This window comes from Ranitomeya imitator, chromosome 10 (assembly GCF_032444005.1).
Source record: "Ranitomeya imitator isolate aRanImi1 chromosome 10, aRanImi1.pri, whole genome shotgun sequence".
In the NCBI taxonomy this organism is placed as follows: domain Eukaryota; kingdom Metazoa; phylum Chordata; class Amphibia; order Anura; family Dendrobatidae; genus Ranitomeya; species Ranitomeya imitator.
Window position 1 is genome coordinate 39,010,526 of NC_091291.1, and position 21,916 is coordinate 39,032,441.

General features: G+C 42.6%; 1 protein-coding gene across 2 annotated transcripts in view; it reads right to left on the minus strand.

The window, feature by feature from the left end:
* TTYH1 (tweety family member 1) overlaps window positions 1–21,916 on the minus strand; it is a 208,369-nt gene that overhangs the window by 17,612 nt on the left and 168,841 nt on the right. For both annotated transcript variants that reach the window (XM_069742468.1, XM_069742469.1), the window contains exons 6-10: window positions 16,358–16,430; window positions 7,261–7,336; window positions 4,610–4,665; window positions 2,559–2,651; window positions 2,281–2,373 (exon numbers count right to left, since the gene is read on the minus strand). In XM_069742468.1, the coding sequence (XP_069598569.1) occupies window positions 2,281–2,373; window positions 2,559–2,651; window positions 4,610–4,665; window positions 7,261–7,336; window positions 16,358–16,430 (391 nt within the window). The remainder of the gene's footprint in view (window positions 1–2,280; window positions 2,374–2,558; window positions 2,652–4,609; window positions 4,666–7,260; window positions 7,337–16,357; window positions 16,431–21,916) is intronic.

The window sequence follows — 21,916 nt, forward strand, 5'->3', positions numbered from 1 at the left end:
CCCCAGGATAAGGACAACAAAAGGGCACACTGTAGTAAAACCACAGCTAACCACAATGTGTGGAAGTGTTCTGAGGCATTCTTGAGTGTTGGACTTAATTGTCTAAAACGTAGTAAGAATGTCCTATTAAAGACCCAATGTTTCAAATTGCCGTTATTGTGTGATAAATGGTGATTATTATATTCTGATAATGTTTTTGAAAAATTTTGAACACAAACACTGCTGCTATCTTCAAAATAGTATTTTGATCTTGAGGATTAGTCCAAAGGTGACTCGCCACCCCTATAGCCATGTGCAGGACTAATCCAAAGGGGTGTCACAAACCCTATAGTTGTCTGAAGGACCAGTCCAAAGGGGTGCCACTATCCTTATAGTTATCTGCAGGACTAGTCAGAAGGGATTTCACTACTCCTATAGTAATCTGCAGAACTACTTCAAAGGGGTCTCACCACCCCTGTAGTCATCTGCAGGACTAATCCAAAGGGCTGTCACAAACCCTACAGTTGTCTGAATGACTAGTCCAGACAGGTGTCATTACCCCATAGTCATCTGCAGGACTAGTCTGGAGGGGTGTCACTACCTCTCTAGTAGTCTGCAGTACTAGTGCCGAGGGTGTCACTACCCCTATAGTCATCTGAAGGACTAGTCAAAATGAGTGTCACCATCACCACCCCTATTGCCATCTTCAGGACTAGTCAAAATGAGTGTCACTATCACCACCCCTATTGCCATCTTCAGGACTAGTCAGGAGGTATGTCACTACCTCTAGTCGTCAGCAGGACTAGTCCAAAAAGGGTGTCACTACCCCTATAGTCACAGGCAGGACTAGTCGGGAAGGGTGTCACTACCCTTATAGTTGAGGGCAGGACTAGTCGGGAAGGGTGTCACTACCCCATAGTTGTGGGCAGGACTAGTCGGGAAGGGTGTCACTACCCCATAGTTGTGGGCAGGTCTAGTTGGGAAGGGTGTCACTACCCTTATAGTTGTGGGCAGGACTAGTCGGGAAGGGTGTCACTACCCTTATAGTTGTGGGCAGGACTAGTCGGGAAGGGTGTCACTACCCCATAGTTGTGGGCAGGTCTAGTTGGGAAGGGCGTCACTACCCTTATAGTTGTGGGCAGGACTAGTCGGGAAGTGCGTCACTACCCCATAGTTGTGGGCAGGTCTAGTCGGGAAGGGTGTCACTACCCCATAGTTGTGGGCAGGTCTAGTCGGGAAGGGCGTCACTACCCTTATAGTTGTGGGCAGGACTAGTCGGGAAGTGCGTCACTACCCCATAGTTGTGGGCAGGTCTAGTCGGGAAGGGTGTCACTACCCCATAGTTGTGGGCAGGACTAGTCGGGAAGGGTGTCACTACCCCATAGTTGTGGGCAGGTCTAGTCGGGAAGGGTGTCACTACCCCATAGTTGTGGACAGGTCTAGTCGGGAAGGGCGTCACTACCCTTATAGTTGTGGGCAGGACTAGTCGGGAAGGGTGTTACTACTCTTATAGTTATTGGCAGGACTAGTCGGGAAGGGTGTCACAATCCTAATCCTGCCTTGAAACCTTTACATACGCCTCCCTGACCGTAACGGGCATTCTCCATACAATCCCTTGTCATGGCAGTAGCACTAGCACATCTCGGGAATGCCAAAGATTTCTTACTACCCAGCCATGATGGGGATTGATCAATCAGACCCAGGGAAGTGTGATTAGACTATCCCAGGCAGGACTAGTCTGGGGATAGTGAAATCCCATTGGATTAGTCCTGGATCATTAGTACGTGCCAAGCAGCACATTAAAAGTATTTTTTTTAAAAGATTGCAGTGTTTTTGTGCAAAATAAAAGACTGAAATAGAACAAATCAATCAGCGTAGAGAGCGCCACAGTGGTGGTTTGGAACAGTTCGAGGACCTGCGAGGTTCCCTTTAAGAGTAATCTACTTCTAGTAGTAGAGACATTGGGGCAGATTATAATGTTCTGTAAAAGAGGCTTTTCCATACAGACATATTAGAAAGACAGTCTGTTAGTTTGGGTCAGGCAAGCAGGAATAATGCCTGTTGGAAAGTGTGAGAAGGAAAGATCCAGTACCTATAATGCTGGCAGAATGCTGACTGAAAGGAATTGGCCACTTAAAATCAGGGAATGTCAAATTACAGAGCATGAGAATCAGGATAGTTCCTTGACATATTTGATGGGAATATGCACCAAAAGTATTTTTTTTTTACTTTTTGTGTGGGATGTGTGCAGCAAGGACAGGCTTTTCTACAGTTTGGGGTGAAATGAAAGGATTCTGTTACCTTATGGAGCCCGCGACAATTCAACAGAGCTACTAGATGGTGGAAGTTCCCTTCTGTGGTATTCAGCATGGCTTGGACCACTAGTAAGTGTCTCTGAAAATAAAGCAATGAGATCATGGACTCAGGCGATTGATATCTTATTGATTTCTGAAAATCAGAAGTAAAGGGGAGCAATCTGTCTAATTCCGAGAGGGATAATCGTTCCCAGCAGTCAGTCAGTGAGCACCTCCCAGGATAAACCTGTGTATCTCTAATGCTCTTCTTCAGGACCATCTCACCTCCGCAGCTGGAAACTGGGGTATTGCCTCTCTTTCCAATCCATAAAGTTGGGGGTGGATGTTTGAGAGCGCCCGCTGTGACATGGTCAGCCTCTGCATACAAATAAAGCATTTTTTTTAGAAATTACTTTAAATGATGGGTATGTCCAAAATAATGTCATGCACTCAGCACTCCTTGTATAATGGCGCACAGAGACCCCCTCACTTCTGCACTGTTGGAGATATTTTCCCCTACTAACAATGCTTTTCAAAGTCGCTAAATGGGAGTACTTAGCGGAACCTCATGTCCAAAAATACTATCTTAGGCTGGTTTCACACTTGTGTTTTAAAACGCATGCGTTTTTTAAAAAAAACGCAAGGTGAAAAAACGCATGTAAACGCGTGCAAACGCAGCGTTTTTTTTGACGCATGCGTTTTTGCATGTGGTGAAAAAAACGCGGTGTTTTAACGCGTTTACATGCGTTTTTGCATGTGTTTGCGTTTTTTAAACGCATGCAGATAAATGTGTGACAGCTGCCAATCATCAAAATAAAGTAAAAAACCCACTATAAACAGAAAGAGCTAGGGTTAGGCTTAGGGGTAGGGATCCTAACCCTAACCCTAACCCTAAAGGGATCCTAACCCTAACCCTACCCTTAACCCTAACCCTACCCCTAACCCTAACCCTAACCCTACCCTTAAAGGGATTAGGGTTATGGCTAGGGTTAGGGGTAGGGTTAGGGTTAGGGGTAGGGTTAGGGGTAGGGTTAGGGTCCCTTTATCAATTTTATGGTGTGGGGTGGTTTATGAGTGTTTTTTTTGTTTTGTTTTTTTAAATAAAAACGCATGCGTTTTTAACGCATGCAAATGCATGTGGTTAAAAACGCATGCGTTTACATAGACAGCAATGCATTTTTTGCACCAAAAAAACGCATACTTTTTTTGCGGCAAAAAAGAAACGCAGCTAAAATTACTACATGTTGCATCTCTGCAACACAACGCATGCATAAAAAAAGACGCATGCGGTGGCAAAACGCGGCAAAACGCATGCAAAAAACGCATGCGTTTTTAATGTTAAGTATAGGGGAAAAAACGCATGCGTTTTTTTTGCGTTTTTTACCGCAAAAACGCAAAAAAAAAACGCAAATGTGAAACCAGACTAACCCGTAGATATGGGGTTAATCAGCAGGTGAATAGCGCTAAACTCATGCTGGGCTGCCTCCCTGGAGTAGCGGGCTACAAGGAGAAAATGAACTGAAATCCGCCCTGTAGCCGCTTGGTTCCAGTCACTAGTGATGAGCGAATGTGCTGGGATGAGGTGTTATATAAGCATGCTCGGGCGCCGAGTGACTTTGGCGTGCTCGTAAATATATTGGGAGCCCCCACAAGTGTGCAGAGCAGGCTGTCAATCAAATTGCAGGGTAGTGATTACAACTGCTCACTGACTATAGAGAGCCGTGACTGCAACAGCTCCGCCCCTGAGGAGCCGCAGGGAGGTAATAAGCTCATTTTCTCACAGTATCCTCCGCCCCAGTAAGGCAGCCAGATGGGATTTTAATGCTATTTACCTGTAGATTAGCCCTATATATGCAGGTAAATAGCATTTTGGACATGACAGCTTACTTTAAAGTCGTCCCGTGATTGCAAAAACTGAAACCACAATCCATCTTTTAGCAGCTCTAGATGTGTAAAATGAGCAGCTAGGAAATATAATCTGCATATTTCGAGGGTCTCCGCTATGCTTTTTTATTTTATTACTATACTTGTATTGAGGACAAGATCTTGTGTGATCTCTGTGTATTCTGAGCCAGTTAGACATATATGCCTGCTTTCCTGCCTCCTCTGCCCTCCTTTATGCCCTTTCACTAAATTCTGCAGCTTCATACCCCCCCTTCCCACCACTTCTTTGTGAATAGAGAGGGTTTTCCAGGCATTTTCAGATAGTTCGCAGGTAGGGAAGTGGATAACATGCTTCTGGAGATGAGACGGATGCCACGTCTACTAATATTTTTAGTAATATGTAATGTAAGTCAGTATTGGTTTTCATAACAGAAGGGAACAGATAGCCGTACCTGGCGGAACGGGTTTGTCACTTCCTGGTTACAGGAGATATAATACTGTAAAATATCTGAAATAAACATAAAAATAAAGGAAATGGCACATGTTAGGAAATAGTTGGGGAACAAAAAAGGTAGGGCTGGTTCTATAGGGAGCGAAACTTAATCAAGGTTGACAAAGACAAAGTGCAGAAGTGAACGAGATACGGCCAGAGTCTCCGAAAGTGACTATTCTCCACTGTACAAAAAGATTCCACACAAGCCTTCACATAATAACAGGCTCACATGGCCTTAAGTAAAGCTTGCACATAGCACAACCAATCAGAAGAGATTATCATAGCCTGTATAAAAGCCAAGGCAGGGAACGCAGCAGCCATTTTGGAGTGAATCTGGATACTGAGAGGACGTCACCGCTAACAACTTAGCCATAGAGAGAAATCCATAAAACACTAAGTAAACATTACAGATAGTGTGTGACAGCACAGCAGTGAAGACCGGCTACCATCTTTTTACCCATTTCTGTATATGCTAAGGTCACTTTGACATTACTAAAGCTGCGTTTCTATACATTATATATAATATGATTTTTTTTTCTATGACTTTCAGAGAAGATTTTATTTCAATGTCCAATTAACTCATGTGAAGAAACCCAAATTACTCTTTTGGTTTACACCTACTTTATAAGTCTGCCTACTTAAAGGCTATTTGCACCTTTGTTTTTATTAATATTGTTTTTTTTTAATAACATACCATTGTGTCCACAGTTTCTATGCAAATTTAATATATAGATACTGTCGGATAGTGCTCGTAAATACAAGCAATTTTGCAATTTACGGCTTCTTAAAGTTTTCAGCCTTTCTTTAGATATAAACACTTTTGTTTACAGCTTATTGCCTTGGAGACCGACCACTGTTAGACAGCAGATCGTGCACAGTGCTTACAAGCTCCTTTCTACTGAGCTTGTAAGCGCAGTTTTAAAGCTAGCCAGGATCACTGGAGCGAGCTATTGCCTCCTAATTCTGTCCAGCTTCATTGCAGTGCTTATAAGCTAGAAAGCAGTGGTGGTCGGTCTCCTAGGCAACGAAAAGTAAACAAAAGAAAAGTGTTAATATCTCAAGAATCGCTACAAATTTTCAAAAACAGTAAATTGAAAAAGTATTTCTTTTCACAATCTGACAAAAACAATCTATAAAGATGGGGATTAACCTTTTAGTGTCTCTATGGTTTCAAACTAAAAAAAAAAACAATACTCTTACTCTTTTTTTAACCATGCCTTAATTATTACCTATGTACATTTAGTCAGGTAGCAACAATTAAAGTAAAAAATTAGATCTCATGTCTGCATAGGAGCTGTAGACACAAAACGTTTCACCGAGACTTTATATAAAATTCTTTATTTTATATTTTAAATGAATCAGTCACCAGATTTCCCAATAGAAGCGCCTACATAGTTAAAATTAGATTACCTAGACCTTTTGAGGCTGGTGTACTTACTAATGCTAAAATGGCTTTTTAAACCCGGGTGTAAAAGAAGCGTTTTAAGAGTGCAGCTATTTATTCAATCAGACATGGATTTTACAAGGTAAGTACACCTGCCTCAGCAGGTCTTCGAGATCTATTTAATAATGTATGCCGCTTGTGGAGAAAACTGATTACAGATTTGCCTTATGTTACCCTTTCAGCTTTATATCTAGTCCATTATGATTCAGCATGAACAGCAAGACCAGAAACTCAGCATCGTGGAGGCCTCTGAACCACTGACAACACGTCAGCACAGCCCAATTGCAAGCATTTAAAAGGAATCTGTCACCAGAATTTTGCTATGTAATCTGAGAGCAGCACCATGTAGGGGCTGAGACCCTGATTCCAGCGATGTGTCACTTACTAGTCTGCATGCTGTAATTTAATAATACAATTACTGTTTTCTGTGCGGAATGCAGACCTGTGTATAACCCCACCCACACCACTGATTGGTTGTTTTCAGTGTATTTACAGAAAGTTGCTAATCAGTACTGGGGGCGTGGTTGGACTAGGAGGAGTGGCACAACTAGTCCTGTAGTGATCATCTCCTGCTGACAAAACACTTATTTTTTTGAACATGTCCAGTAAGTGATATGTCGCTAGAATCAGGGTCTCTGCCCCTACATCATGCTGCTCATATCACGTAACGAAAACCTGCTGATGGATTCCTTTTAATTAAAATAATTTTTTTTCAATATAACCAACCCCATTAATGCCCATCAACCCTCTAATTCTTCCCCAACTCCTTCTTTTTACTCATTTATCACAATTTGGGAAATCGTAAAGTATATAGTCCATCTGCAGACAATATCATTCAGTATCATATCATGACTTTTCGCAATGAATAGATACACGATACCATTCATTCATTCCTCTTCTTTCAGAGATGATCTCTGGCTCTCCGTTTTGTTCTGTTTTCATGGCTTGACAATCAAAGAGTATCACAATCCAAACACATTGAAACAAAGCTACAGCACTATAATAGACACATCTCTGTACATTGTACAACAGGGTGGAGAATTCTGCACCAAGGACTAATTCAACATTAAAGCTACAAGGACACAAAAGAACAAATTGTCCCACGGTGATAGAATGTCCGGATAGAAGTCAAACAATTATTTTAAATATTTACATCCTTTTCTTACCAGGACTGATATTTGTGATCACCTGAGTTTGATTTAACACAAAAGCATCTGGATCCGAGCAAAAATCGCTCAACCCCTGCAAAAAAAAAAAAGAAAATATGATATTAATATTTACTTAGAAAATTGGCGCAAAGTCATAAAAAGGGCTTATTTAACCATTTTGCCACTTTTTTTTAAAGTAAAAAAAAGTCTAATCTTTCCCAAAATATTGTAATAAAGTTGCAACTTTTTTTGAAAAACTTGCAGAAAACGACACCACGGAGGCGACTGGAATAAGGTTGCGCCAAATTTTGAGACTCTTTAAAAAAAATTTCATAATTGATGAATCATCCGAAAACATCTGGAATCATTAAATTCTGTCCACAAAGCGGAAAACAAACAAAAAAAAACAGACTAAAGAAAAGGCACAAATAGAAGAATGAATTGGGTGCAAAGAAAAAAAAAGGGAAAAAACAGGTGCAAAGTCAATGATAAAAAGGCGCCTATGTATCTATAGTTATGCCATGAATTACTAAAACCATGTGTTACTACAGCTTCTTTGTGTGAGCTTAAAAACCTCTGGGCAGGCTTCAGGAAAATGGCGCCGGCCGCCGATGGTGGTGCATGCACATATAACCTCCTGGTAGGCTTCAGGAAAATGGTGGTGGTGGTGGTGGTGCATGCACATGTTAACCTCCTGACAAGCTTCAGGAAAATGGTGGCGGTGGTGGTGCATGCACATGATAATCTCCTGGCAGGCTTCAGGTAAATGGTGCCGGTGGTGGTGCATGCACATGATAACCTCCTGGCAGCTTCAGGAAAATGGTGGCAGTGGTGGTGCATGCACATGATAATCTCCTGGCAGGCTTCAGGTAAATGGTGCCGGTGGTGGTGCATGCACATGATAACCACCTGGCAGGCTTCAGGAAAATGGTGATGGTGGTGGTGCATGCACATGATAACCACCTGGCAGGCTTCAGGAAAATGGTGGCGGTGGTGGTGCATGCACATGATAATCTCCTGGCAGGCTTCAGGTAAATGGTGCCGGTGGTGGTGCATGCACATGATAACCTCCTGGCAGCTTCAGGAAAATGGTGGCGGTGGTGGTGCATGCACATGATAATCTCCTGGCAGGCTTCAGGTAAATGGTGGCGGTGGTGGTGCATGCACATGATAACCTCCTGGCAGGCTTCAGGAAAATGGTGGCGGTGGTGGTGCATGCACATGATAACCTCCTGGCAGCTTCAGGAAAATGGTGGCGGTGGTGGTGCATGCACATGATAATCTCCTGGCAGGCTTCAGGAAAATGGTGCCAGTGGTGGTGCATGCACATGATAACCTCCTGGCAGCTTCAGGAAAATGGTGGTGGTGCATGCACATGATAACCTCCTGGCAGGCTTCAGGAAAATGGTGGCGGTGGTGGTGCATGCACATGTTAACCTCCTGGCAGCTTCAGGAAAATGGTGGTGGTGGTGGTGCATGCACATGATAATCTCCTGGCAGGCTTCAGGAAAATGGTGCCAGTGGTGGTGCATGCACATGATAACCTCCTGGCAGCTTCAGGAAAATGGTGTCGGTGTCTGTGCAAGCACATGATAATCTCCTGGCAGCTTCAGGAAAATGGTGGCGGTGGTGGTGCATGCACATGATAACCTCCTCGCAGGCTTCAGGAAAATGGTGGTGGTGGTGGTGCATGCACATGATAACCTCCCGGCAGGCTTCAGGAAAATGGTGGCGGTGGTGGTGCATGCACATGATAATCTCCTGGCAGGCTTCAGGTAAATGGTGCTGGTGGTGGTGCATGCACATGATAACCTCCTGGCAGCTTCAGGAAAATGGTGGCGGTGGTGGTGCATGCACATGTTAACCTCCCAACAGGCTTCAGGAAAATGGCGCCGGTGGTGGTGCATGCACATGTTAACCTCCTGGCAGGCTTCAGGAAAATGGCGCCGGTGGTGGTGCATGCACATGATAACCTCCTGGCAGGCTTCAGGAAAATGGCGCCGGTGGTGGTGCATGCAAATGTTAACCTCCTGACAGGTTTCAGGAAAATGGCGCTGGTGGTGGTGAATGCACATGTTAACCTCCTGGCAGGCTTCAGGAAAATGGCGCTGGTGGTGGTGAATGCACATGTTAACCTCCCAACAGGCTTCAGGAAAATGGCGCCGGTGGTGGTGCATGCACATGTTAACCTCCTGGCAGGCTTCAGGAAAATGGCGCCGGTGGTGGTGCATGCACATGTTAACCTCCTGCCAGGCTTCAGGAAAATGGCGCCGTGGTGGTGCATGCACATGTTAACCTCCTGACAGGTTTCAGGAAAATTGCGCTGGTGGTGGTGCATGCACATGTTAACCTCCTGGCAGGCTTCAGGAAAATGGTGTCGGTGTCTGTGCAAGCACATGTTATCCTCCTGGCAGGCTTCAGGAAAATGGCACTGGTGGTGGTGCATGCACATGTTAACCTCCTGGCAGGCTTCAGGAAAATGGCGCCGGTGTCAGTGCAGGCACATAATAACCTCCCGGCAGGTTTCAGGAAAATGGTGGCGGTGGTGGTGCATGCACATGTTAACCTCCTGGCAGGCTTCAGGAAAATGGCGCCGGTGGTGGTGCATGCACATGTTAACCTCCTGGCAGGCTTCAGGAAAATGGCGCCGGTGTCAGTGCAGGCACATAATAACCTCCCGGCAGGTTTCAGGAAAATGGTGGCGGTGGTGGTGCATGCACATGTTAACCTCCTGGCAGGCTTCAGGAAAATGGTGCTGGTGGTGGTGAATGCACATGTTAACCTCCCAACAGGCTTCAGGAAAATGGCGCCGGTGGTGGTGCATGCACATGTTAACCTCCTGGCAGGCTTCAGGAAAATGGCGCCGGTGGTGGTGCATGCACATGTTAACCTCCTGGCAGGCTTCAGGAAAATGGCGCCGTGGTGGTGCATGCACATGTTAACCTCCTGACAGGTTTCAGGAAAATGGCGCTGGTGGTGGTGCATGCACATGTTAACCTCCTGGCAGGCTTCAGGAAAATGGTGTCGGTGTCTGTGCAAGCACATGTTATCCTCCTGGCAGGCTTCAGGAAAATGGCACCGGTGGTGGTGCATGCACATGTTAACCTCCTGGCAGGCTTCAGGAAAATGGTGCCGGTGTCAGTGCAGGCACATGTTAACCTCCCGGCAGGTTTCAGGAAAATGGTGGCGGTGGTGGTGCATGCACATGTTAACCTCCTGGCAGGCTTCAGGAAAATGGTGGTGGTGGTGGTGGTGCATGCACATGTTAACCTCCTGGCAGGCTTCAGGAAAATGGCGCCGGTGGTGGTGAATGCACATGTGAACCTCCTGGCAGGCTTCAGAAAAATGGCGCCGATGTCTGTGCATGCACATGTTTACCTCCTGGCAGGCTTCAGGAAAATGGCACAGGTGGCAGTGCATGCACAGATTGAGCTCTTGGCTCAATAATGAGCTGATATCTTAATCTGTGCGCTGCCAATAGTGCCATTTTCCTGTAGCCTACCAGGAGGTTAACATGTGCATGCACAGACATCGGCGCCATTTTCTGAAACCTGCCAGGAGGTTTATATGTGCATGCACTGACACCGGCGTCATTTTACTCAACCAGATCAATCTGCGCAAGTGCCGCCCGCAGTTGGATGGCATGGTATGGAATTTTAAACAGTATGTAGATCTTTACATCAGAGGCAGCTGAGGGGCCATGGCAGAAATTAAGACCCTACCCACAGTCCCACCCCACAGGGCCACCCAGATGCACGAACATCTTGTTGCAGCAACATTTCTACAGTGAAGGTTCTATTAAATCAGCAGAACAGCACCTTTATGCCCATATCTTTAGTTTATCATGCTTGATCCTGATGACAGGTTCTCTTTAAGAAGGACATTCCACATTATTAAGCAGTCACAATTTTCAAGCAATATGGGAAAGAAAAAACATCTGTGTTGCCGAAAAGCATCTAAAAGTTAACTGCCTTGGACAAGGTATGAAAACATTCGATATTTCACTAAAACTTAAGTGTGATTGTCATACCGTGAAGAGATTTGTGGCTGATGCAGAGCACAGATGGGTTTGTGCAGATAAAGGCATAATGAGGAAGGTGTCTGCCAGAAAAATACATCAGATAAAGAGAGCAGCTGCTAAAATGTCATTACAAAGCAGTAAACAGATACTTGAAGCTACTGGTGCCTCTGGAATGCCATGTATCTCAAGGTGTAGGATCTTCTAGAGGCTTGCAGTTGTGCGTAAACCTATCATTTGGCCACCCGTAAATTGTGTTCACAAGCAGAAATGGTTGCAGTGGGCCCAGAAATACATGAAGACTAATTTTAAAACAATCCTGTTTACTGATAAGTGCCATGTAACCATGGATGGTCCAGATGGATGGAGTAGTGAATGGTTGGTGGATGGCCATCATGTCCCAACAAGGCTGCAACGTCAGCAAGGAAATGGAGGAGTCATTTTTTATGCAGGAATCATGGGGAGAGAACTGGTAGGCCCCTTTAGGGTCCCTGAAACTGTGAAAATTACCCTGGCAAAGTATATAGAGTTTCTGACTGACAGCTTTCTTCCATGTTATAAAACAAGGAACCGTGCCTTCAGGAGCAAAATCATCTTCATGAAAATGACCCATCTCAAAGACCTCTGAGTCATTGGCTGCTATGGACAGAGAACACCAGAGAAACTCATGGTGTGGCCACCATCCTACCCTGACCCCAACCCTATTAAGAACCTTTGGAGAATCCTCAAGAAAAATCTATGAGGGTGGAAGGCAGTTCACATCAAAACAGCAGCTCTGGGAGGCGATTCTGACATCCTGCAGATAAATGTAAGAAGAAACTCTCCAAAAACTCACAAGTTCAATGGATTCAAGAACTGTGAAGGTGATATCAAAGAAGGGTCCTAGGTTACGTGTGACTTGGCCTGTTAACATGTTTTTTGATTGAAGAAGCTTTTGATTTCAGTAAATGTGACCTCTCAAGCCTGCAAATTCAACAGATTACCATTTTCATTCCTTTCTCCTCAATGACTGATCTTTCATTCTCAAATTTCTCAATTCACCGGTAAAATGTGTCTCCAGTGAAGACAGATCTCTCCGTTACTGATACAAGAGGTACCGTTGGTGCTTATAAAATTCTATGAAGAAATGTAACTGTTATTTCAGGAGAACTCGCAACAGTATGTCTGTGTCTGCCGCTAGTTCCATAGAAATAAAAAAGCACCAACTGTCACCTCCTATCTCATTAATGGGAAACTCTTCACTGAAGACAAATTTTACAGATTTTACCCTTAAAAGTAAGAGTGAAAGGTCAATCCTGGAGGAAAAAGAAGCAGATTTCTCTTAAAATATATATCACAAAGTTTTGTACTTTCCTGTATACTATTAATTTATGAAATAAAAATGAAAATTATGGCGACTCTTTAAATAATGATTTTCTGTGGTAGTATTTTATTTATATTATTTTATTTATTATCACTATTATTATTATTATCATTATCATCATTATTATTGTATTTATTATTATTAAGATTATTATTATGTTATTTATTATTATCATTATTATTATTATTATCACTAGATTTATTATTATTGTATTTATTATGATTATTATTTTATTTTTATTTTTATTATTAATTTATTTTAATGTATTTAATTATTATTCTATTATTCTATTATCATTATTATCATTATTTTTTATTATTATCATTATCATTTAATTCATAATTTATTATTATCATTATTATAATTATTTTATTATTATTACAATTATTATTACTGTATTTATTATTATCATTATATTTATTATTGTTATTATCATTATTGTTTAATTTATATTATTATCATTATTTTATTACTATTTTCAGGGGCAATTTAAACTGGCCAAAAAATATTTTATTGGGGGTGTGAATGATGCCCAAGCTAAATAGGTCCGTCACGGGGTCTTGTACAATTGGAAAAGCTGATCTGATGCCTGCAGTGTCCAGTACATTTATCCCACGTTTCTGCCTTATTATTTTTTCTAGGCAGGTTAGAAGCACAGACATGGCATCCCAATGAACGGGAACTGACGAGGCCATTCCGGAGTCCATAGCTATGCGCTCTCTGCGTGCCGGAGAACATCTCATCCCGCTGTTTTCCCAATTGGCCGAGCAGACGAGCGCTTTCACAGTTGAGCATGCATTGACTGAAAGCACCTTCGTTTTAACTATTCCCATAATAGTGATAAACTTGAACTCCGGACCCATGGGGAGTTAAACATGGCTCGCGGGCGGAGAGGCGGAGGAGGTGTCTGCGAATTGGGCAAAGTGATTCTGGTTCTGTAGGAGAACATTCATACCTAGCTTTGGAAGCTAATTAAGGCTGACAGATGTGACAGAGGGCGAGGGATGGGGGGGAACCACTGACCCAGCACATAAAACAGACCAATTAAATTATCTCGCTCCATCGGATTTGATGGGCAAGCGGGCAGGACGGAGCAGAGAACGAAGGCGGGAGGACCCTCCAGCAGAGAGCAAATGAAAGACGCGGCACAGTCGCTGACAATTTATACAGAGATTTAGACTTATATCGCCGGCGCAGAGGACACCCCAGGAGGTTGTCTTCAAGGGAGAAGCTGCCTTGATTCCGTAGACTTTGATTGTCTCTGACATGAATCCGAGAATATGTAGAAAGTGAGCATCACCATAAACAATTACCCATTGGGGTACGTTAAGGGGTGGCCTGCACTCCAGAGCCCCACTGTAAAATTGTGATGGTTGATGGCTTTGTATGGAAGGGGGATTTAGGCTTCCTAAGTATCTGGGCCTGGATGGGAACTTTACCTCTGCAAAACCCAAGGAAACGTTTTGTCTCAGCTATAGACCCCCCAAAGTCAATGAATTACCAACATTTTTGGAACACTACCTTCAACTGGATCTTATCAATTGGATGGACAGTAGTTACAAATAGCAATGTTATACCTAGAATGGATGGACAGAAGTGTCGTACAGCCGATTAAAGAGGTTGTCCAGCCTTGGGGTAAGTGGTAGGGTAAAAAGTGCTAAATATCTGAGCACTGTCTCCATTAGTCTCCTCCTTTTCTTTGATCACATATTATCTCCTATTACAATTAAAACTGAAAAATCTATATCATTTTTGGGTGTCTCAGAGATCAGCCTTGTGTCTCCTCCTTCTCCTCACTATTCAGTCCATCACTATGTAAGATAACTGGCTGCAGCAGGAGCCTCCCCCATCCTGTCTGCAGCAGGCAGGTAACTGTATGCAGCTGGAGCCTCCCCCCATCCTGTCTGCAGCAGGCAGGTAACTGGCTGCAGCTGGAGCCTCCCTCCATCCTGTCTGCAGCAGGCAGGTAACTGGCTGCAGCTGGAGCCTCCCTCCATCTTATCTGCAGCAGGCAGGTAACTGGCTGCAGCTGGAGCCTCCCTCCATCCTGTCTGCAGCAGGCAGGTAACTGGCTGCAGCTGGAGCCTCCCTCCATCTTATCTGCAGCAGGCAGGTAACTGGCTGCAGCTGGAGCCTCCCTCCATCCTGTCTGCAGCAGGCAGGTAACTGGCTGCAGCTGGAGCCTCCCTCCATCTTATCTGCAGCAGGCAGGTAACTGGCTGCAGCTGGAGCCTCCCTCCATCCTGTCTGCAGCAGGCAGGTAACTGGCTGCAGCTGGAGCCTCCCTCCATCCTGTCTGCAGCAGGCAGGTAACTAGCTGCAGCTGGAGCCTCCCTCCATCTTATCTGCAGCAGGCAGGTAACTGGCTGCAGCTGGAGCCTCCCTCCATCCTATCTGCAGCAGGCAGGTAACTGGCTGCAGCTGGAGCCTCCCTCCATCCTGTCTGCAGCAGACAGGTAACTGGATGCAGCTGGAGCCTCCCTCCACCCTGTCTGCAGCAGGCATGTAACTGGCTGAAGCTGAAGCCTCCCTCCATCCTATCTGCAGCAGGCAGGTAACTGGCTGCAGCTGGAGCCTCCCCCATCCTGTCTGCAGCAGGCAGGTAACTGGATGCAGCTGGAGCCTCCCTCCATCCTGTCTGCAGCAGGCAGGTAACTGGCTGCAGCTGGAGCCTCCCCCCATCCTGTCTGCAGCAGGCAGGTAACTGGCTGCAGCTGGAGCCTCCCTCCATCCTATGTGCAGCAGGCAGGTAACTGGCTGCAGCTGGAGCCTCCCCCCATCCTGTCTGCAGCAGGCAGGTAACTGGCTGCAGCCGGAGCCTCCCCCATCCTGTCTGTAGCAGGCAGGTAACTGGCTGCAGCAGGAGCCTCCCCCCATCCTATCTGCAGAAGGCAGAAGATTTCTAACACCTAAGCTCTTCCTCTTCGACCAGTCACTGGCTGAAGATGGGACGAATCAGCGGGAGATTAAACTCTTTGTTCTCCGCAGGATTTCCACAAATCGACTATTTCAGGATCAGAAAATGCTACAGACTATCCAACAGTGAGAACAGTTATATTTCTTGTTAAATTTCATCAATTATATCTTTATATCTTGATAAAGGTTACAATTTTGGAATGGGTGAATAACAACGGACCACTAACTTAGAGTGCTGCCTACACTCTATTTCAGTATTTTAACTTCTTCCTGATATCGAACCTTCTAGTACATTCAATGTTGTGTAGAGAGGTCCCATACCATATCCAGCATATGCCGGCTGTGCGACACAGCCAACATCTGCTTGCAACTATCGCGATCTGAGTTAAGCTCTTATTGCTGCTCTGAAGCTGTCTTGTGTGTACGTGAAGAATAAAACAATTTACGATTTATAACTTGTATCTTGCCATTTTCTCCTCTGCATGCTCCATCTGTAATTTTCAGTTCTCTCTGAGCTACTGGGTGGAGACGAGCTGATATGATGTCTACGAGACGTATTGGGATGTCCATGGCTGAAATGCTGCATTGCTGATTATTATGAGTCTTCACACAAGGATACAGTTCAACGCGTTTCCGCCTGAACATTTTTCCTCCATAAAACATTTTCCATAAGCGTAAACGTAAAACAAAATTGGAATTTTTGGTCTTTTTTAATCTCTCTACAAAAATTGTGTAATACTGTAATATATCAAACCTTTTATCATAGCAGATTAGACGGTATATTACGTACACGCAATACTAAATGCAGAAAAACCTACCACCGCTGTGGCCATCTCTAGTCCCATCGATCCCCAGCTGAGCAAAAGTACAAAGAAGCTGACCACTGTCATTCTGTAGGGAGAGATTAATACAGAATAATGTCATCTAGATATCATTTATAACTAGTTTATTACGGCATTATTGCTATATTGTATGGTAGTTATATAAAATCCCGCGTGTTAGTATATAATATGCACCAGTCAACATTTTTGGAATTTTTACTCTAATTGAAAAAATGATAACAAACCATGAGCATAAAAAAATGTACAAAAATGCAAGTAGAAAAAAAAAATAGCTTTATGAGACTACGCGTTTCGAACCGATTTTAAAAAATGCATTTAAGTCATGGCTAAAGAAATTATAATATTTTATGCTACGACTAAGAATAACTTAATAATATCAATTATATTATAATATATTTAGCCATGACTAAGAACCATTAAGTAATATCGCGTTGGATCATAAGACTATTTTTTCTACTTTTTTTTAATATTATGAAATGAAGAATTTACATTTTTTTTGCCTAGTGCTGGATCTTCCTTTTCTCCTATCAATTGCCGTGCACTGTTACCAAACCATATCATGGCATGAACTTTTTCTTGGAATATTTTTCTAATTTTCCTACTCGATTTATTTTTGCATTTGAGCATTTTTTTCCCTGTGTTTTTGGTGTTTTTCGCCTGACTTTTATTCATTCCTTATTCTTCTTTTATTTTGCACCTTTTTTTAAAAGTATATTTTACGCAGTATGTGTTCACCGGTTATATTTATGTTTGACACTTTGGGCAAGTTTTTAGGTTTTCCGATGCTTTCAGCAGATTCATTAATTGCGACTGTTTACAAGGTTCCTAAGCTTTTGAGTAAATATACTAAAGTCCACCTAAAAGCCTAATAATAAGAATAATAAGAATAACAATAATAAGTTGACTACGGTGGAATAACAATATAGTGCTTTGTGCCAAAGCACTATAATTAACTTTAGCGCAATTTACTTAAAAATTACATTTTAGAGAAATCCCTTTTACTGGATGAGGGAATATTGGCCAAATCAATAGTAATCATGACAGTCTGCAATGAGTGATAGGACTGGGGATGTCCATGTAAGTACATTATAAGATTAGTAAATTAGATGGAGCCAAGATAGATAGATAGATAATATATACATAATATATAGATAGATAGATAATAGATAGTAGATAATAGATAGATCTATAGATAGTAGATAGATGATAGATAGATAGATAGATAGATAGATAGATAGATAGATAGATAGATAGATAGATAGATAATAGATGATAGATAGATAGATAATAGATAGATAGATAGATAGATAGATAGATAGATAGATAGATAGATAGATAGATAGATAATATATAGATGATAGATAATGCCACCATCCTTCAAATGGTCCAAGATGTCGGCCCCAAAATACAAAGATGCCATCAACAGACCAGAGATCAAGGAGAAGCTCCAATGTTTCCATAATAACGTGTATGAACTCAACCCAGAAGGAGTACACCTAGCGGTAAGAGACCTTAACGACATTCTATATGCCATGGCAGAAATGTCTGACCTGAAAAGAATCATCAACAAGAGACCGAGTAAACAAAATCCCAACAACTGGTTTGACAAAGAATGCAAGACCATACGGAAGGCCCTAAGAATGGCCTCAAATAAAAAACACAGAGACCCCAATAACCCCACTCTGAGAGAAGCCTACCACACCGTACAACGAAATTACAAAGCCATCCTCAGAAAGAAAAAGCAAAACGACATCTCTACCAAACTCCTCCAACTCCAAGATGCCCTTGAAGACAACAAATTTTGGGAACTGTGGAATCACCTTGGATCCAACCAGAAAAGCAACAGCCTCCACATCCAGAGCGGCAACATCTGGCTCCAGTACTTCAAGGACCTCTACAATGACATCCCAAGTGAAGACCTGAACCTGGCACAAAAAGAGCTTGTGAAAAAACTGAAAGATATGGAGGAAAAGTTCAAAGATTTCCAAAATCCTCTGGATACACCAATCACACTGACAGAAATAACAGAAAGGATCACACAGATAAAAGGTAAAAAAGCCAGTGGTCCAGATGGGATCCTCCCAGAAATGCTGAAATACAGCCCTCCAGACATCCAGGCTGCGATAACAAAACTATTTAATATTGTACTGCAGGCCGGCTGCTTCCCCAAAAACTGGAACCAAGGCCTCATAACCCCTATACACAAAAATGGGGACAAGTACGACCCAGCAAACTACCGAGGGATATGTGTCAGCAGCAACCTGGGTAAACTCTTCAACTGCATCCTGAACAAGAGGATCCTCACCTTCCTCACCGAGCACAACGTCCTCAGCAAGAGCCAAGCAGGGTTCATGCCAAACCACCGCACCACTGACCACATCTACACTCTGCACAGCCTCATCAAGAGCCACGTCCACAATACAAAGAACGGGAAGATATACGCTTGTTTTGTGGACTTCAAGAAGGCCTTCGACTCAGTGTGGCACCCAGGACTATTCCTAAAATTGCTGGGGAGCGGAATAGGAGGCAAAACATATGATGTCATCCGAAGCTTCTACACTGAGAACAGTTGCAGTGTGAAGGTCAACGGAAGGAGGACTGCCTATTTCCAACAAAGTCGAGGAGTGAGACAGGGCTGCAGCCTCAGTCCAACGCTCTTTAACATTTACATCAACGAGCTGGCAGTGGCCCTAGAGTCCTCCTCAGCACCAGGATTCACCCTCCATGACACCCAGGTGAAATTTCTGCTGTATGCAGATGACCTCGTGCTGTTATCACCAACTGAGAAAGGCCTCCAAGACCATCTGAAAATCCTAGAGACCTTCAGCAGCACATGGGCACTGCCAATCAACGAGAAAAAAACTAATATCATGGTGTTCCAGAAAAGAAAGCAGAAACCCACTGGCAATCCTACCTTTATGATAGACAACCGTCCACTTACTGAAACCAACAGGTACACCTACCTGGGCCTAGAACTCAGCCAGTCAGGGAGCTTCAAGCAAGCCATAGAGTCACTAAAAGACAAGGCATCCAAAGCCTTCTATGCCATCAGAAGGCGTCTGTACCACCTCAAGGCACCAGTAACCGTATGACTAAAAATTTTTGACTCCATCATTGCCCCAATTCTTCTATACGGTAGTGAGGTCTGGGGCCCAGTCTCATACCCAAACTGGTCAAAGTGGGACGCTGGGCCGACAGAAATATTCCACCTAGAGTTCTGCAAGCATCTTCTCCAAGTCCATCGGAGCACATCAAATAGCGCCTGCCGAGCAGAGCTGGGCAGATTCCCACTACACATCGCAATAAAGAAGAAGGCGCTGTCATTCAAGGCTCATCTACAAAGTAGCAGTCCCAGCTGCTACCATCACAAAGCCTTCCTACACCAGGAAGCCTCAGGAAGCCTCCCAAGGAAAAGTACCCAAAGCCAGTCTGACCAAGCCATCAACCTCCATGGCCTGACAAAAGGTGAAATCCAGAAAATGGTACACAAAGTCAAAGAGGAATATCTCAGCATCTGGAGGAACGACATAAACAAATCCCAGAAACTGACAATATACCAGAATCTACAGAGGGAGTACAAACTGGCCCCATATCTAGAGAAACTAGAAAACCCCAAAGATCGACAGATCCTGAGCCGGTACAGACTGAGCGCCCACAGCCTACTCATCGAATCCGGGCGGCACCGACAGAACTACAAGCCTCGAGAGAACAGACTCTGCCAGCAGTGCCCCCAGGAGGCCGTGGAGGATGAGGCCCACTTCCTGCTGAGGTGCCCCAAATACTCCGCAGTGAGGGACACTCACTTCAAGAGGCTGTCTGATCTCCTCCCAGATTTCACCTCCAAGGAGGAGGAAGAGAAACTGCCGATAATACTGGGGGAAGAGGAAAGTGCAGTGGCCGTAGCAGCGGAATATGTCAGTGCCTGCCACAGACTAAGAGGAGCCTGATATGTCATGGACTCCCGTACCCCAACACTGGACATATCCCTATCCCCCGACTAAAGAGCCCGATATGTCATGGACTCCTATACCCCACCCTGGAAACATCCCCTATCCTCTAAAAGGAATTTGATATTCCCTGGACCTCTATATGCCCCCTCTCCCCCACCCCCGTATTTTTACCATATGCTTTGGCAATGCTAACATGTACTTAGTCCTGCCAATAAAGCTCATTTGAATTTGAATTTGAATTTGAGATAGATAGATAGATAGATAGATGATAGATAGATAGATGATAGATAGATAGATAGATAGATAGATAGATAGATAGATAATAGATAGATAATAGATAATAGATAGATAGATAGTAGATAGATAGATAGATAATAGATAGATAGATAATAGATAATAGATAGATAGATAGGTAGATAGATAGATAGATAGATAGATAGATAGATAGATAGATAGTAGATAGATAATAGATAGATAGATAGATAGATAGATAGATAGATAGATAGATAGATAGATAGATAGATAGAAGATAGATAGATAGATAATAGATAGATAGATGATAGATAGATAATAGATAGATAGATAGATAATAGATAGATGATAGATAGATAGATAGATAGATAGATAATAGATAGATAGATAATAGATAGATAGATGATAGATAGATAGATAGATAATAGATAGATAATAGATAGATAGATAATAGATAGATAGATAATAGATAGATAGATGATAGATAGATAATTGATAGTAGATAATAAATAATAGATACTGTAGATAGATAATAGATAGATAGATAATAGATAGATGATAGATAGATAGATAATAGATGATAGATAATAGATAGATAATAGATAGATAGATAATAGATAGATAATAGATAGATAATAGATAGATAGATAGATAATAGATAGATAGATAGATAATAGATAGATAATAGATAGATAATAGATAGATAGATAGATAATAGATAGATAGATAATAGATAGATAGTAGATAGATAGATAATAGATAGATAGATAATAGATAATAGATAGACAGATAGATAGATAGATAGTAGATAGATAGATAATAGATAGATAGATAATAGATAGATAATAGATAGATAGATAATAGATAGATAGATAGATAGATAGATTATAGATAGATAATAGATAGATAGATAGAAGATAGATAGATAGATAGATAATAGATAGATGATAGATAGATAGATAATAGATAGATAGATAATAGATAGATAGATAATAGATAGATAGATGATAGATAGATAGATAATTGATAGTAGATAATAGATAATAGATACTGTAGATAGATAATAGATAGATAGTAGATAGATGATAGATAGATAGATAGATATTAGATAGATAATAGATAGATAATAGATAGATAATAGATAGATAGATAATAGATAGATAATAGATAGATAGATAGATGATAGATAGATAATTGATAGTAGATAATAGATAATAGATACTGTAGATAGATAATAGATAGATAGATAATAGATAGATGATAGATAGATAGATAATAGATGATAGATAATAGATAGATAATAGATAGATAGATAGATAGATAGATAATAGAT